Source organism: Prunus avium, chromosome 6 (genome assembly GCF_965620075.1).
Source record: "Prunus avium chromosome 6, drPruAviu1.hap1.1, whole genome shotgun sequence".
In the NCBI taxonomy this organism is placed as follows: Eukaryota; Viridiplantae; Streptophyta; class Magnoliopsida; order Rosales; family Rosaceae; genus Prunus; species Prunus avium.
Window position 1 is genome coordinate 30054339 of NC_142289.1, and position 12904 is coordinate 30067242.

The 12904-nt window shown below is 37.1% G+C and overlaps 2 protein-coding genes and 1 non-coding gene across 3 annotated transcripts; 1 reads left to right on the forward strand and 2 right to left on the reverse strand.

Moving 5' to 3' along the window:
- Nucleotides 1-1239: 1239 nt before the first annotated feature.
- Nucleotides 1240-5402, reverse strand: LOC110755320 (Phototropic-responsive NPH3 family protein). The gene is made up of 4 exons (XM_021956502.2): nt 4586-5402; nt 4181-4250; nt 2445-3653; nt 1240-2345 (listed from the first exon to the last, which is right to left on the reverse strand). Exons 1-4 carry the CDS (start codon nt 4633-4635, stop codon nt 1776-1778), a joined length of 1899 nt encoding a protein of 632 aa, XP_021812194.1. The 5' UTR covers nt 4636-5402; the 3' UTR covers nt 1240-1775.
- A 1744-nt stretch (nt 5403-7146) lies between these two features.
- Nucleotides 7147-7219, forward strand: TRNAR-UCU (transfer RNA arginine (anticodon UCU)). The gene has a single exon. It is a non-coding gene; the product is annotated as a tRNA-Arg (tRNA).
- A 1487-nt stretch (nt 7220-8706) lies between these two features.
- On the reverse strand, nt 8707-12449 carry LOC110755263 (UDP-D-apiose/UDP-D-xylose synthase 2). Its single transcript, XM_021956440.2, has 9 exons — nt 12060-12449; nt 11869-11961; nt 11596-11703; nt 10175-10289; nt 9950-10083; nt 9761-9862; nt 9583-9675; nt 9346-9481; nt 8707-9258 (listed from the first exon to the last, which is right to left on the reverse strand). Exons 1-9 carry the CDS (start codon nt 12333-12335, stop codon nt 9143-9145), a joined length of 1173 nt encoding a protein of 390 aa, XP_021812132.1. The 5' UTR covers nt 12336-12449; the 3' UTR covers nt 8707-9142.
- Nucleotides 12450-12904: the final 455 nt, after the last annotated feature.

A 12904-nucleotide genomic window follows, 5' to 3' on the forward strand; every position in this document is an offset into this window, starting at 1 on the left:
AGAAATGACTTGAATTTGAACATTACATTTATAGTCTCATTAGTGAGACCGTTCAAATAAAATTGACAGCTTAGGTCGTGTTGGGCTCTAATGATTAAGTCCAATGGGCCATGTGGGCCTAGACTCAGATGAATAAGTTCAATGGGTTCAAATCCATGGTTGGAAGATTATTATTATTTTATCGTTGTTTTGTCAATTGTTTGTTCTAAGTTTAGGATAAGTTTTGGAATATTTAATTCAAATTCCTATTTTATTTCAAACAAGCATGATGGTTGAGGTGGTAAGTTGGTGAAGTCTTGGTAGGTTTTAATCTCCTTGGTCCAGCCCAAGTACAACCCGTTTTAATGCGAGTTTGGGCTTTAGACCGTGCACGGATCAATATTTTTTTTTATAGATGGATTGACGTGACACGATCCAATTAATTTAATGGGTCAGCACGACAAAGAACTTTATGTAGACAAAGGTTACTTTCAAGGGTTTCATATATCACCAACTAGCTTTCCTTTTCTTAATATGTTGGAAGAAGTTCTAAGTTCGAATTCCATTCTCCTAATTAATAATCTCTTTGCAAAAAGCTCAAGTAATTGGGTGACACCTTTTCATATATCAAAATCTCTTTGCATAAGGACACCTTTTTATTTTTATTTTTTATTTCAATTTTTTCAACTTATGGCTTAAAATTAAAAGCATGTAATTGGGAGAATTAACTAACACTCCATACATATCATCTCCTTTAAACTGTGAGGAGCTTACAATATGATGACCAAGCTCTCAAGAAACAATTAGCCAGAGGTGTCATTTGTTCATCAGGAGGGAATCATGCTCAAGGAGTTGCACTGTCAACACAAAAACTTGGTTCTAGTGTTGCGATAGTCATGCCTCTTACAACTCCTAAAATCAAAGTTCAATACTCATTCCAGATAAGTAACACGGAGATAATGATCTTGTTTTAATTTTCTCCTTCCTTTGAGGATTGAAAATATTCTTAATTAGAGCAGCTTTTTATAGAACGGTTTAAGATTCTCAATCCAAAATTTTATCCTCCTCCAAACAGATGCTTCCAGTCTGATTATGGAAGTAGTGTTTGACTAAGTGTAAGCGGCCAAGTCATCATCAAAACTAACACATCAGTCCTCACCTACTTTGCCGAACTTTTGCCAAGAATTTCCTGTTAGTGTTTGTTTGTGAAGTTCTTCTAATTTACATGCTAAATTTAAAGGACACAAGAAAGCCAGCCAATTTCAAACATAGTTTTCCACTATTTCACAAACTTTGAGTTACAACTTGGTTCTTAAAGATGTACATGTATAAACCCAAGAACAAACTAACTTTAAACGACAAAAACTAAAACATTTCTTTCCTCTGTGAAACAAGGTGTATTTACTTGTACAAATCAATCCTTAGATGGGACTAGCATTCTATAACAGGTAATCATAACTTCTATTTTTGTTTTTCTTAAATTATAATGGTTCATCCTTTGATGACTTCCCCTCTCAATAGGTGAAAAGAATTTCTCTCTGTACTCAAAATCCAACTTCAAAAGAACAATCCTTTCTGTGGGTATGGTTAAGTTGCATACCATCCTCCGTTCAGAGACCTCTGAAAGAATTCTGGTTGGTTAACAGAAACGTGAAGGAAATGAAACCTGCTCAAAAACATTCAAAATGTCTCGAGGGCCCTGCTTATGGATTTCCAATTCTTTTTCACACGTTTTCTGGGAACCAACCAGAGCCTCTATGTGTCGAGGCATGACTTCAATTTCTTTATACTAGCTCTCAGAACAAAGAGAAACTTTTGTTGTGTCTAGAACGCAGGGACGGGCGTGCCTGCTCAACTGATATTCTCGGGGAGGGCCCAGTACTTTCAATGGTATCTGGTTTAGCATCAGAGGGTCGCGAAAGAAGACTGCACCCAATTCTCCTGGCAACCACACGAGGAGAACTGAGAGAGCTATGTGATTTGTTCACCTTTTTCATCTCTTGCTTTATTTTACTAAACTCTTCTTCGAGTTCACCGACTCTAGATCTCATCTTTTCCATATCCACCTTTAAAACCCGGTTCTCACGCACCATAGTCACCCACCCATCCCTCTGTATAATCTGGCCAGCCATGTCACCTGGGAGAGTCACAGGACCTGCAGGGCCACTCTCAGTTTCCAAGCCATGAAGACAACCAGCTAGAGCGGTTCTCAAATGCATCTGCTCAAAGAACAGGACTTGAAGAACAACTCTAAGTGGCAGCCTTTCATTTTGGGATGCATGGGCACAGGCATCAATAGAGAGTTTCGAGAAGTCAATCATGCTGCAAAGTTCTTCCTTCTCTTTATCTGAGAGCCAAGGGTGTGCCTGAAAAATTGCAGTCAGCATTATAAAACTTCAAAAAAAAATTGAAAAAACAAGAAAAAGGCAGTTTTTTTCTCAAGAGGTGGTCTAGCAAAATTAAACCTTGAAGTATATATCCAGTGACCTATACAAGCCATCAAACAAAGTCCTTGAAGATTCTGGGAGGGCCTCTACAAGAGAGCGTATCTTTACTGGTTTTAAAGTCACATCTGAAGCAACCTCCGCAATATAGTTATCTACCAACTTTGCAACTTTTTGTAATGGTCTTGATGATGGTGATGTTTCCATGTCAAATGATGATGGAGAAAATGGTGTGACCTTTGATTCTGACGACATAAAATGATGGATTATCCGTTCAACACAGTCGGTATCATACAACGCGTCAGCATCTGAATATGTAGGAATCAGAAGGCCATCTAGGGTTGCCAACTCCAGTTGCCTTCCTATTCTCCTCTCCAAAGCATCCTTGCAGGTTTCACTGACACCCAATATTAATGCCACACGAAGTAGACCAAGTAGAAAACGGCAAAATGATTTCCCCTTCTTTCGAGGAAGAAGTTTTTCAATGGATTCTAAAACTACCCTTTGATCAAGGGCAATGGGTGTCAAACTAAAACTTGTAACTGTTCTTGGTATACCATGTTGTCCACCCTGCCATCGTCCCAGACCAGGTAGGTACTTCCTGGTATAGTGCATTACAGCACCCACTAGGTTTTCGGGTCTTATACCCCTTGTTTCCATTGTCTTGATAAGTCTCTCAAACAAACTCACACTGAGGTATGAGATGTCTTCGAACCACCAGTCAGACTCAGAGCTTCGAATTCTTGCTCCGGTGTTAATTCCATTCCATAGAATGCTTCCACCAGGGCTCTGCAAGCTACCATACATCATCATGGGCCATCCAAATAAACTAGGATCTGTACATACCATCACAGATAGAGCATTTACACATTTGTTTACTATGTGAAGTTTTTCTGCCCTTTGGATAACAGTCTCACAACTTTGAAGTGCCAAGATACAGTCCTTCCAGTTGTGAAGTATATTCTTATGGAAGAAACTCTCTGACTTTGAGAGCAAGTTGCCTTCTCCATACTCATCTGTCATTTCAAGGTAGTCTGCTGTACAGTAGATCATTACTATGTTTCTTGGAGTCAATTCAATCCGCACACCATAGCAGAATTTAGCTGCAATGAGGAATGTGTCAGGGCCACCAGGGAATTCTTCCAGAAGTGCAGTGAAAATCTTGTCATGTGTGCTTTTGGACTCCTCATACATACGTGCTATCTTCCCAGATTTTGATATGAGAGGAAACTGGACAGTTATGAATTGTCATAAGTGATAAGTCCTATTTAAATTCACTGTGACAGCTATGACAATATTTTCCATTATAAACATATCCTTAAAAGGAGGAAGACAGGAGAGACAACAACAACAGCAACAACAGATCACAATACAGAAAAAATCAACTAAGAAACATAACATAACAGTTTATCACTAATAGTGAAATGAAGCTATCAACAACATGTCTAGCATTAATGCTTCAATTTCCAGAATATAATCCTTAAAAAGATAGTAGGGGGAAAATAACCACTTAAAACCCGGCTTCCATTCGACAAATACCTTCTATTTTTGTAAGGGAAACATATATTGAAAGCTTATAGTGCACCACCAACTACCAGGGAAACCGAAAAGCTCATGAAAAATCTAGCATAATCTTAACAAGCCAGTCAACAACTTATTTCTGAAGTTCGGGAATTACCCAAACGTTTTTATCAGTTCCTATCCATTCTAAATCCCCAAAATTCCATAATCCACCACAGCAAATAATAGGTGCATACCTTGTGAAGATGGAAGCTCACGCCGTCCACCACAACAGTAATATCACTTGGCAATCCCGCTTTGCAAAACCTTGCGGGGAAAAAAAACACAATACATCAATCACAGTCTCTCCAACTCTTTCATATATTATTCAATGAAAAAATCAAACTTCATTCTAATAAAAATAACAAAAAAGGTGTATTGAGACTGAATTATAATTGAATTGTGGAAGTGAAGGCTGTAATTAAAATATAATCAGACTCTGGCCTCTCGCCTTAAAAGGGCCATAATAACAATAACCCATTTAATTAATCTCAAAAAGAACAATAACGGTGAGAATTAAAGCTTTCAACAATTGGGATTGTATTTCTGTGCTTGGAAGTGTATGCAGAAGACAGAGAGAGAGAGAGAGAGAGAGAGAGTACCAGTCATTGCCCTCTTTGCGAAACTCTGAAACCTTCCCAGCTGGAGGCATGGTTGAAGCGGGAAGAGAGTACCCTGTCTCTCTCTCTCTGTATGGCTCTCTCTCTCTCTCTCTCTCTCTCTCTCTCTCTCTGTATGGCTCTCTCTCTCTCTCTGTCTCTCTAGCCAAACAGTAGCTTCATTTTGGGTGGAGAACAGAGACCGAGAAACGATTTCTTTAATCAAAAGTGAAAAAAAGAAGAAGAGGTTAAAGATGCCAAGCAACGTAAGTAGGAATCCAAGTCCAGCATAGTCAAACAAAGGTCGTGTGCCCAAACACCAACCAGTGGGCCTTTACAGCTATGACTTCCCCTACTCTCTCCCTTCATCAAAGGACAAAACCCCAACCCCACACCACCACCACCACCACCACCAAATACCATGGGACCATTAAAAAAAACCCAACACAATTTCAAATTCTATAATCAAAACCCAGAAAAGGGTGCACAGATCACGACGCCAAAACAGTCCCAAGTGTGAGAGCCAAGCAAGTGAATTTTAAAATGGGACAAGCACAAGAGGCCGGCATGTGTGGGAACATAGCAATGGAGATCGAAGCGAAAGCATCAATCAGCGGTCGATGACTCGATGGGCTTTAGCCGGCCGAGAAATAATGGGGTTTGGAGACAAAGGTTAATAATAATGCGGTTTGTCTGAGGCTTTTTGTCAAACACCTTCCCTGCAATGATTTTCCCAAACGCGTGGTGTCTGTCTGCTTGTGGAAGATTGACTCCATCATATTCATATTCATCCGAGTAACTACGGTTTTGCAGAGAGTTTGTTAGTGTGGGGCATGGGACCCACCAGAAGCACATCATTCTTCTGGTTGTATTAGTGTTGTTGTGAATAAAAAATAATAAAAAATAAAATAATATCTTCTTCTTTTTTTTTAAATGAAATTAAAAAAAACAAAAGAATGTCTTTAGGAGTTGTAACTACCTCCACGGGTCCTACATGTGACGTACGTTGGGTAGAAGTGTTTTTTAATTTAGTTTTAAATATTATTATTATTACTAGATTAATTCCTGATGTTTGCCACCGTCCTTATCATCGTTGCAGAAAATGTCCATGTGTTGCTAAATATGAAAATGATTGGTACAGCTGGGCTATAGCTAGCTGCCACGGATCATAAAGATTGAATTGAGGGGATTTTCTTTGATGGGAAAACCTCTCTTAAATGGGACTTTTAATGGAGCAATGTTCTCAATTAAATCATTATATATGTCGTTGTTCATATTGTTGGTAGTGTTCTCAAATAACCCAACAGTCTTTGATATATTATGTTGAGATATCTCTCGAATAAGTTTATTAAAAAACTATATTTGTAAAATCTATTCTGCATTGTATTTCAATGATCTGTCAAATTTTCACGTTTTAATTCACAGATCATATATTCGAAAAAGCACCCAAATCATATGTTTGAGCATGGTTAGAAGGTAGGTAGCTAATCTAGTGTTTATTTGGAAAACTGTGTTGGTCTACTTATTCCATTATCACTAATGTCCAACGTTTTACGATTTGCTTAATCTTTTTCAATGATGATTGTGAATAAAAACTTAAAAAATAAACGGGTTTAATCATTCAAAAACCATGCAGAATGCACAACACATTAATTCCACTTGTTCATGAGTAGATTATAGGAGCAGCTTGGTTTAATGAGGGTTAGGTAGGTGCATTTAATGATCATTATCTATATACAGAACCAGAGAGCAGTAATGAGCACTATGAATCTGATAAGTTTATTATAATATTTTTATACTTTTTATACTCTTAAAAAAATCAAATATAAAAAGTATAAAAATATAGAAAATAATAATTACGTGTAGAGTAAGTAAAGAGAATTAAGTAGATAATGTAAGTAATTAGCTTAAATAATTAATTGTATATCGTTGTGTTACTATTATGATGATGACAATTGAGCATGGCATATGCATGGTGTTTATTGCATATACAAATTGTGAGATGTTGATTTGGTGAGTTTTACAGCAATATAAAACCACTTCATCCAATCCCAGTGGAAAATGCCCTTTAATTGTAGATCAATAATCTTAAGTTCGAACTTTATGGCACCTTGTCAGTGTGCGTGAAAAAAAAAACCCCATTCCCCAATATCGCTTGTATAAAGAAAAAGAAAAAAAACTCATTTCATCTAGTTGTCTTATTATATGCACGATCACCTCTAGTTTTTTTAAGGCATAAAATAGATCAATGCAAAAGTGTTTTAAGGGTCGAATGCGAGAGGTCGGGCACATGATTATGTATTGTTTGTCCACCAACCTCTCACTAATCGTAGTACTTGAACCTGAACCGATGCTATATGAGGCTGCATACGTCTGAAATGATAATGCTATAGGTAACAACAAAAATTATTCAAATATATTCTCACCAAATAAAAAGAAATTGGGAATGTATAGGTAAATTGAAAACCAGTTTTAGCGCCAGTGTTGGGCCAAAAAGCAGTTGTGGACCGTGGTTTTTATATAAATACATTTCGATACGAAACCTGAACAAAAGCGAACGCAAGGCACCCGTGGCCTAATGGATAAGGCGTCTGACTTCTAATCAGGCGATTGTGGGTTCGAGTCCCACCGGGTGTGCTTCTCTATTTTATTTTATGCTTTTAAAATATTAATATAAATGCCTTCCATGTTTGTAACCCACATAAATTACTGAACTATCCTCAGCGCCACGTGTTTTTAATTTGGGTAATATCCTTTTTTTCAATAATTATTTTATTTTTATAAATCATACATACCATTTGTTTCTAAAACTATGATTGCATACAAAACTGAATCATATACGTGTCTATGATTGTATCTGTTTCCTTTCTTCTCAAGGAAGGTAGAAGTTGGAAAGAAAGAAGAAAAAAAAAGTATTAGAGATTCTGCCAACTATATGAACCTAATTATTTGAAGGGAGAGTGTTCTCTTTCATTTTGTAATCAATTTCTCCTCTCCATCTTAAAATACCAAAAGACCTAGGATAATAAATTTTATTTATAAATATAAGCTATTGAATTGATACCAATCACCCTTCCCCCTACCCAACCACCCACTTTTATTTGTTACTTTTTAATATAAGCGATAGTCTAAACTACAAGGGAGGAGACTCACACACTATCAAAGTGCTATGAAAATTAACACCTGAGACATCTGCAAGTCAAGATCATTTTCTACTAGGAGCTGGTTGGCTCCCAACTCTCTCTCTTCATTATTGTTTTACATTTTAACCGGATAGTAACCGCTTCTACTTTTTAAGAACATGCATCTTTAATATCATACTGGACAAGATTCTACAATTGTTTAGAACATCATACTGGACAAGAATAAGATCAGATCCAGTCCAGTATTTGTCATCTCCCCAACCCAAACCAATGACAATTTCTCGTTTTTGCCCCAAACACAAAAACAAACTTCCAAATAGAAAAAAGTTTTTCTATATAAACCCACACTTCTCTTTGTTCATCCCAATACTTAAATCATTAAGTTGTTAAGTTTTATTATTGTGTAAAAAGACAAAAAAGTCATCAAACTTAATACTTAACCCTAGTATATCCATACACACTCCCTACTACTCTTCATATTAAGTTTAAAAAAAATACAAACTTCACTACATCTTATTGCCATATTATTATTCTCTTTTAAAGACGTAGAACGTTGAGAAACCTATCTCTTTAAAAGCTATGTAGGAGCTATTGGAAAACCTTATTGATTGCTTGGCTGTAATGATCTTATTCTCTTCCCTTTGTTTCATATATACTACAAATATTGTTTAATAATTTAAGTAGTATGAGGTTTACATAGAATTTTGTTTTAATTTTTTCTGCTAAGTGTGTATTTAAGGGTAGTTTAGAAACATAGTGGGATTTTATTAGAAATTGTGACAATTTGAATTAGAAGTTGGGGTGAAATTAGAAAAACTCAGAGAAAAATGGTCCATGCGCCTCCAAAATGAAACATAGGACCATTTTCGTTCTATTAATCTCACTAATAATTTTAGGCATTTTAAGTGGAACTTTCTCAATTCATCGGTACTCAATTATCCTCTTTTTTTTCACCTGTAAATGAGAACAAAAGCAGTAGAATGCTTGAAATAAATAAATTAATAATAATTTAAAAGAGCCAACAAGAGCCAGCGAGGGTTATCGAAAATGAATACAACACCCTAGTACAAAATAGAGGAATGGCAAGCATTCCCCTAAAGAAACAGAAAAACACTTCACTTGTATAATGTGGCCTATATAGCCCCCAGCATGTCGCAACAAAAGCTCTGGTGACAAATTACAGTAACATGATATATTTCCCTAATGAAATCTAGATATATTCTGCAGGCATATATCCAAAGCACAATTGTTGACCTCTACCATGAACTATTGACTAACAACACTGGTAACACGAAAAAATGTACTATATATTCAAATCAGACATTAAGATACATCTGAAGACTTCTTTAGAAAGAATTTTTAACACCTGTCAAACAACAGCACATCTAAGCAAGAATCCTCCCAAAGCCGTACTTATTTAGCTTGTAGCAGATGCTTGGGAGATGGCCTTCTTGACAGCTTCGGCATATGTCCTATGCTGATAGGTGAGGGTTGATTCAAGCAGGTCCCATAGCGAAGTCTTCGGGTTCCAGCCTGTCATACATAGCACATTACATAGTTAGAATGCCGTAAAGTCAGAGCTCATTTACATTAAAGATGGGGTAGAAGAAAGATACATACCAAGCTGCTTATTGATAATAGTCATGTCAGGAATTCTCTTGTCACTATCATCATATCCCACTCCATAGAATTCTTGAGAGCTTACATCGATGGTTGGTGTCTCCAGTTTTGGTTCACCACTTACCTTAACATAGACCTGCAATATGCAAGAACATCAATCCTCATATCCAAATATAAGACTGCTAATCCAACTTAATAAACTAAAGAAAAAAGGGTATATCAAAGACAATTCTTCACCTCAGTCATCATTTCACCAAGCTGCCTGACAGTAACTTCATTGTTAGGGTTGCCAACATTGAAAATGTGGCCATTGGCCCTAGCAGGATTTTCCTGTGGAAGATGTCACATTGATGAGCAACTTCTTTTGCATGCTAAATATTAATTTGAAAAGAGAGATGTTTTTCTTATAACTTACAATCATCAACATAACAGCTTCAATAGCATCCTTTATGTAGACAAAAGTTCTCTGGGATTGGCCACCATCTACAAGCTTGAGTGGCTCACGGCGAAGAAGATTCTGCAACAGAGAAAAGCAGGATGTGATCACAACGCAAATATGAAATACCAAATAAATAGGGAATATTACAACTAATATCGCACATACATTACTAAAGCAGGCTAGAACTCTTGGAACACCCTCACTTGGGCCGTCAATCCCAGGAATGAAATCCATTCTAGGTCCAATCCAGTTGAAGGGTCTCACAATGGTAAACTCAAGACCATTTTCCGCACCCTCAGCTGTAAACAAGAAGAAAGTAAATCAGAAGACTACATTACAAATACCAATTCATGAACAGCCAGATAAAAGTAAAACAAGGAGATCACCAACCATAAATCAACCTCTCGATCAATTGCTTTGCACATGCATAAGACCATCTCTGCTTCTCAATAGAGCCAAAAATGCAGGGGGATTCATCTTCTTTAAGCACATAATATGCAGGATCCTATTAAACCACAGCACACGAGTAAATTTTCCATTATCAAAAAAGCAAATTATACAGAATCAACAAACTTTAATGAAATAGTGACTTAATCTGAAGAAGCCACATTACAAACTGAAAACATAGACAGCATCATATCACAGGAAAATTGGAGAGACAAAAGGAACAAATAAAATGTTATACAATCTATAGGACACAATACTTTTTGTTTCCTAGAGTTCTTTCGTTTCCCCCTTTCCAAAAGGAGGCAAAAGTGATCACTTCCAATTAGCAATAACAGGTGAGCTGCAACAGACGAGAGCTGCAACTGATAAAATCGCATCACAAATGTTACTTTTAAAAAAGCATATATCCTTCATGAAAAAATCTAGAGTTCTTTAGAAAAATCTATATCACTATTTTTAACTGCTTTTACAAGGCCCAATTTACTACCATTTCTCCATCCATCTAAACACTCAAACTCTGTTCCACCAATGTGCCAGAACCTTACAACCTAAAGTTGCTATAAGCAAAATCTACAATAGACTTCCTGGACCACAAGAAACATTCATTGGATACAAAATTGAATTGGACATAACCATATCCAAGAAAATTGTACAAACCCCAAAGATATGAGATATGACAAAGTGAAACTCAAAACGTATGAGATGCTGCTATTAGGATGAGAAGACACACAAAACACATGAGATGCCATGATATGATATCTTTATTAGGCCTGGCCTGCTCAGGTCAGCCTTATACTTGTTTCATAGGCCTGAGCTCCACCTCAAGGAAAAGGATCAAGTCCAATCCCAGCACTTTCTTTACACTTTAACATATCCAGTACTATTTGTACCGAAATAAAGGACTACTATATAATAAGAAACTAGGAAAATGATAAAATAAGAACTATAATTATATTATGATATTAATATTCTCATAAGTATAATAAAAGGTCGGACCAGACTTGGCTCTTCGCTCTCAAGTCCAAGCCCGGTCCTACACAAACTCAGGCCTCTATTTTCAGGCTTACCCATCTTAAGGAATCCAATTTGTTATGCATGCAACAAAATGTCAGTATAAGATCAAATCACAAATTCAAGCATATGCTTAAGTATTACAGCCTAATGCCATACCACCGATACATGATTGTAGATCCCCAAAAGCAGAAAATTGCAATCAAAACATCTGAATTATGCAAAATGGAGAACTTTATCATAAAACAAACGTCAAGAAAAGCACAGATCTAAATCGTGCCCAATAAAACATTAAAAACATTATATAAAAAAGAAAGAAGAAAGAAAGGTGAACAAGAAAGGGAGTGGGCTACCTGACGAAGAGGGCTATCTTTAGGAAGATAGCTTCCAATGGTTTTCCCATACACTTCACAAGTAGAAAAGTGAATCAACCGCTTGTTGTTTTCCGAACAGTATTTCACCTAACGAAAAAATTTCATAAAAAAAAAAAAATTGTAAGAAAAACCCACATCAACTTCAATCAATTCACACACTAACAACCCAAAATCAAAAATTTCGCAATCAAACCCATAATTTCATTATCCCCAAGAAAACATAAAAAATGAAATGTAGTAGCTGAAACCCACCACAGGCAAAGCGTCAATGAAGTTGCTGTAGATGGTGTCGAGTGGGCGAGTGTTGTAGTCCGCGGGAGTACAGATCGCGGCGAGATTAATGGTCTGCAAAACCCACAAATCCAATCCATCAAAACCCAACCCACCATGAAAAAATGTTCAAGAACCGTCAAGAAAACAAGAAGAGAGAAAATGGGTTATACCAGATCTGCCATCTTGATGAGGCCTTCGAGACGCGAGTCTTGCTTGATGTTGAGTCGGTGGAACTGGATTCGATCGGACCATGGATGCGCGTTTTCGGGCTCAAGAAGGTGCTTGATCTTGTCATTGTAGACGTCCAAAGCTAGAACCTTGTGTGGGGTCTCTGACATCAGCTTCTCGCAGAGATGGGACCCAATGAACCCTCCTGCTCCGATCATGCATATCGTTATCGGCTTTATTGGGTTGCCGTCTAGATCTACTCTAGCCACCGACGCCATTCTTTATGACGACGTTCTGGGTTTGTGGGGGTATTCGATGGGCAAAATGAGAGAGAGAGAGAGAGAGAGAGAGAGAGAGAGAGAGAGAGGAGAGATTTCTTGGGGTTTGAGAAGAAGAGAAGAAGAACATGAAAGAAAAAAATGAGAGGTCGGAATGTATTTAAAGGGAGATTGGGAGGGAGGGAAGGAGACATTGACCTACACTCTTCGTTTTTACTTGCACATGCTACTCGCTCTATGATTGGCCACGTGTGGAGGTACAGTATTAGTATTCTGGGGTTGGTAGCAGTGGATTGGTGTGAAAACTTTGTTAGTTTATTGGAATTGGATCTCATATGCTCTCATGGAAAGTCATGGGAATGGTTTACAAGTTTTGGAAATTGCCAGAGTGATTAGAGCTGGATTTGCTTATTGCTTCATGGCAATCATAATGGGTTTTGTTTATTAAATGTGATCAATAATGTTTAAGCCAAGTAGATTCACTAATTCTCCAAAAACCATTCATTTTCCTTCCAGCTTTTAAAAGAAATTTTTTCTTATTGCTTCTTTGATCAAAATAGTAGCATTCA

What these genes read in the sequence shown, in the direction of transcription:
- LOC110755320 (XM_021956502.2), bottom strand. Translation starts at nt 4,635, where the DNA reads ATGCCTCCAGCTGGGAAGGTTTCAGAGTTTCGCAAAGAGGGCAATGAC. An exon ending in CGCAAAGAGGGCAATGACTG is followed by an intron (nt 4,251 to 4,585) that starts GTACTCTCTCTC and finishes TTTCCCCGCAAG; the next exon opens with GTTTTGCAAAGCGGGATTGC. An exon ending in CACTGGATATATACTTCAAG is followed by an intron (nt 2,346 to 2,444) that starts GTTTAATTTTGC and finishes GCAATTTTTCAG; the next exon opens with GCACACCCTTGGCTCTCAGA.
- LOC110755263 (XM_021956440.2), bottom strand. Translation starts at nt 12,335, where the DNA reads ATGGCGTCGGTGGCTAGAGTAGATCTAGACGGCAACCCAATAAAGCCG. An exon ending in TTCTAGCCTGCTTTAGTAAT is followed by an intron (nt 9,863 to 9,949) that starts GTATGTGCGATA and finishes TCTCTGTTGCAG; the next exon opens with AATCTTCTTCGCCGTGAGCC. An exon ending in AAGCTGTTATGTTGATGATT is followed by an intron (nt 9,676 to 9,760) that starts GTAAGTTATAAG and finishes CATCTTCCACAG; the next exon opens with GAAAATCCTGCTAGGGCCAA.